General features: G+C 37.3%; 1 protein-coding gene across 2 annotated transcripts in view; it reads right to left on the reverse strand.

The window, feature by feature from the left end:
• KATNA1 (katanin catalytic subunit A1) overlaps positions 1-1987 on the reverse strand; it is an 18756-nt gene that overhangs the window by 11585 nt on the left and 5184 nt on the right. Inside the window, exons 3-4 of one of the 2 annotated variants that reach the window (XM_085310709.1) lie at positions 1456-1630; positions 628-785 (exon numbers count right to left, since the gene is read on the reverse strand). In XM_085310709.1, the coding sequence (XP_085166835.1) occupies positions 628-785; positions 1456-1626 (329 nt within the window). In that variant the 5' untranslated portion in view covers positions 1627-1630. The remainder of the gene's footprint in view (positions 1-627; positions 786-1455; positions 1631-1987) is intronic. The other variant, XM_085310717.1, reaches the window with a different exon arrangement.

Below are 1987 nucleotides of genomic sequence, written 5' to 3' on the forward strand. Positions count from 1 at the left end.
GGAAAAAACCAACCAACCAAAAAAGCCTCACAAACCCAGGCCTGCAAAACACTTGGGTAACTGAGAAGAGCAGGACTATTCTATTCAGTTGCACCTATACTGTCAAATCACACTCCAGGCCCCTGATTTCACAGACACTAACCCAGCATAATTCAAAGCTGCCTCCAAAAAGGAAGGCTGGCCTGCAGCTGCTTGCTGAGGGAGCCGCTTGCTCCCACCCTTTGGTTTATGTTACAATAACTGACCAGTTTCTGAAGATCAGAACTTGCTACACAAAAGCAACCAAACATAGTAAAATTTCTAATATTCGATAGCTCTTCTTCATCCTCTTCACATCAGCTAAATGCAGACTCATTGTAAAGTTRATTAGAAGAGAAATAAAGTTGAGCTTCTATATAACAAGTTTATTTTAAGTCAGAGCACAAAATGAAGTGTAACATTGGTCAAGCCTACAAAAGTTAGAAAAAACCCAAGATGTTTCAAAATGGTATCTCTTTCACAGTAAATGAGTAGCAAATTGCTGGTGTTTAAGTAATCTAGAACCAAAATTACAGAGTAATAAACTGAAGTCAAAGAATACTGCCCCAATAAACATAAATTTAAATTTTCAAGCAAGTCTTCTCTTACCTACGTTCTGCAGGTACTGGCAAAGACCAGACTTCTGCATCATGAGCTGGTAATTCTTGTTGTGAAGCTTTCAACGGAGTACTGTCTAGCTTAAAACTCTCTAGTGTTTTCATTATATCTTTCACATGCTTAGCTTCCACACTTATCTCCTGCCAAACCTGATAAAAAAAATATACAGTAGATCAAGCACACTGCAAATAAGTGTGTAACAGTCTTCCCAAAGTCCATGCAATTTCTACTTGGATTCCACAGCGTTTCACAAGCTAGCCCAATCTAATGTACTACACAAAAATAACGCACATAGGGTATTAAGAACGTTTTTCTGTCTTCCTCAGCACATTCAAAGAGCAAACAGATTTTGGTCTTAGTACTAAAGACACAGAGACCTTGGGCACATTTTGCTTATTAAACAAGTACAATCTAATAGATCAAAGAGCAGCAAAAAAATGCAGTTTTGCGTTATGGTTAAATTAACATGGTAGCCATAACTCAGCTTCTGTTAAGGATCTACAAATCCCATTATTGAAATATTGAGAGAGGAGTAAGATTATTCAAGGTAAGGTTTTAGGTTGCTGTTAGCATAACAGGGGTACTCCAGTGAGAAACTGAAAAGCCAGACAGCACACTGACCCCCCACGGCTGTGTTCCATTGCCTATTTTGCCAGTGTCAGAGCAAGAAATCATAACAAAGACTTGAATAAGTCTATACAACAATGCTATAGTTCTAATCAGAGAACTGTGTRAACAGCTATACTGTTCACCACAAACTAAGCAAATTTTGAGTTTAGTATATTCCCCTCAAAATGTCCCAGAAGATGATTATTTTACCTGCTGCCATTTCTGCTGCAGATATGTATCTCTGACAGAGTAGAGGTATTTATTCATTTGGTCAAGAACTCCCTGGTAATAGACCATTGCAGAGTCATAATTGCCCAGTAAAGCATATTCACGGGCCAGCTTTACATTCTCACTAATCATAACAAGGCTCATGTTCAACATGAAGCTGAAAAAAAGATAAGGAATATTTATATTAAGAAAAATCCCACAACTCAGAAACAGATTTTTTAATAACTATTTTTATATGATCATCACCTCACTAGGCCTATCAAAATACAGAAGCAGGAAGTAAATTGGTTAGAAAGTTTCTATATTGATCACGTTTTTTCTAGAAAGGTAACTGGGCTTTCCTATTACTACAGGTGAAACTGGTCACTCCATAAGGGTTTTTTGTGCAATGAAGTTTTTGTTGGAAAGCACATGCAAGACATACAGATTTACAAAACTCTTGAGCCACAACTGCAAACTCTCTACCATTCTTTATTCTATTTGAGTAGATATTTCGGTGTTAGCACAACATTCT

This window comes from Rhea americana, unplaced genomic scaffold (assembly GCF_003343005.1).
Source record: "Rhea americana isolate MKP2758 unplaced genomic scaffold, rheAme1 scaffold_108, whole genome shotgun sequence".
Lineage (NCBI taxonomy): Eukaryota > Metazoa > Chordata > Aves > Rheiformes > Rheidae > Rhea > Rhea americana.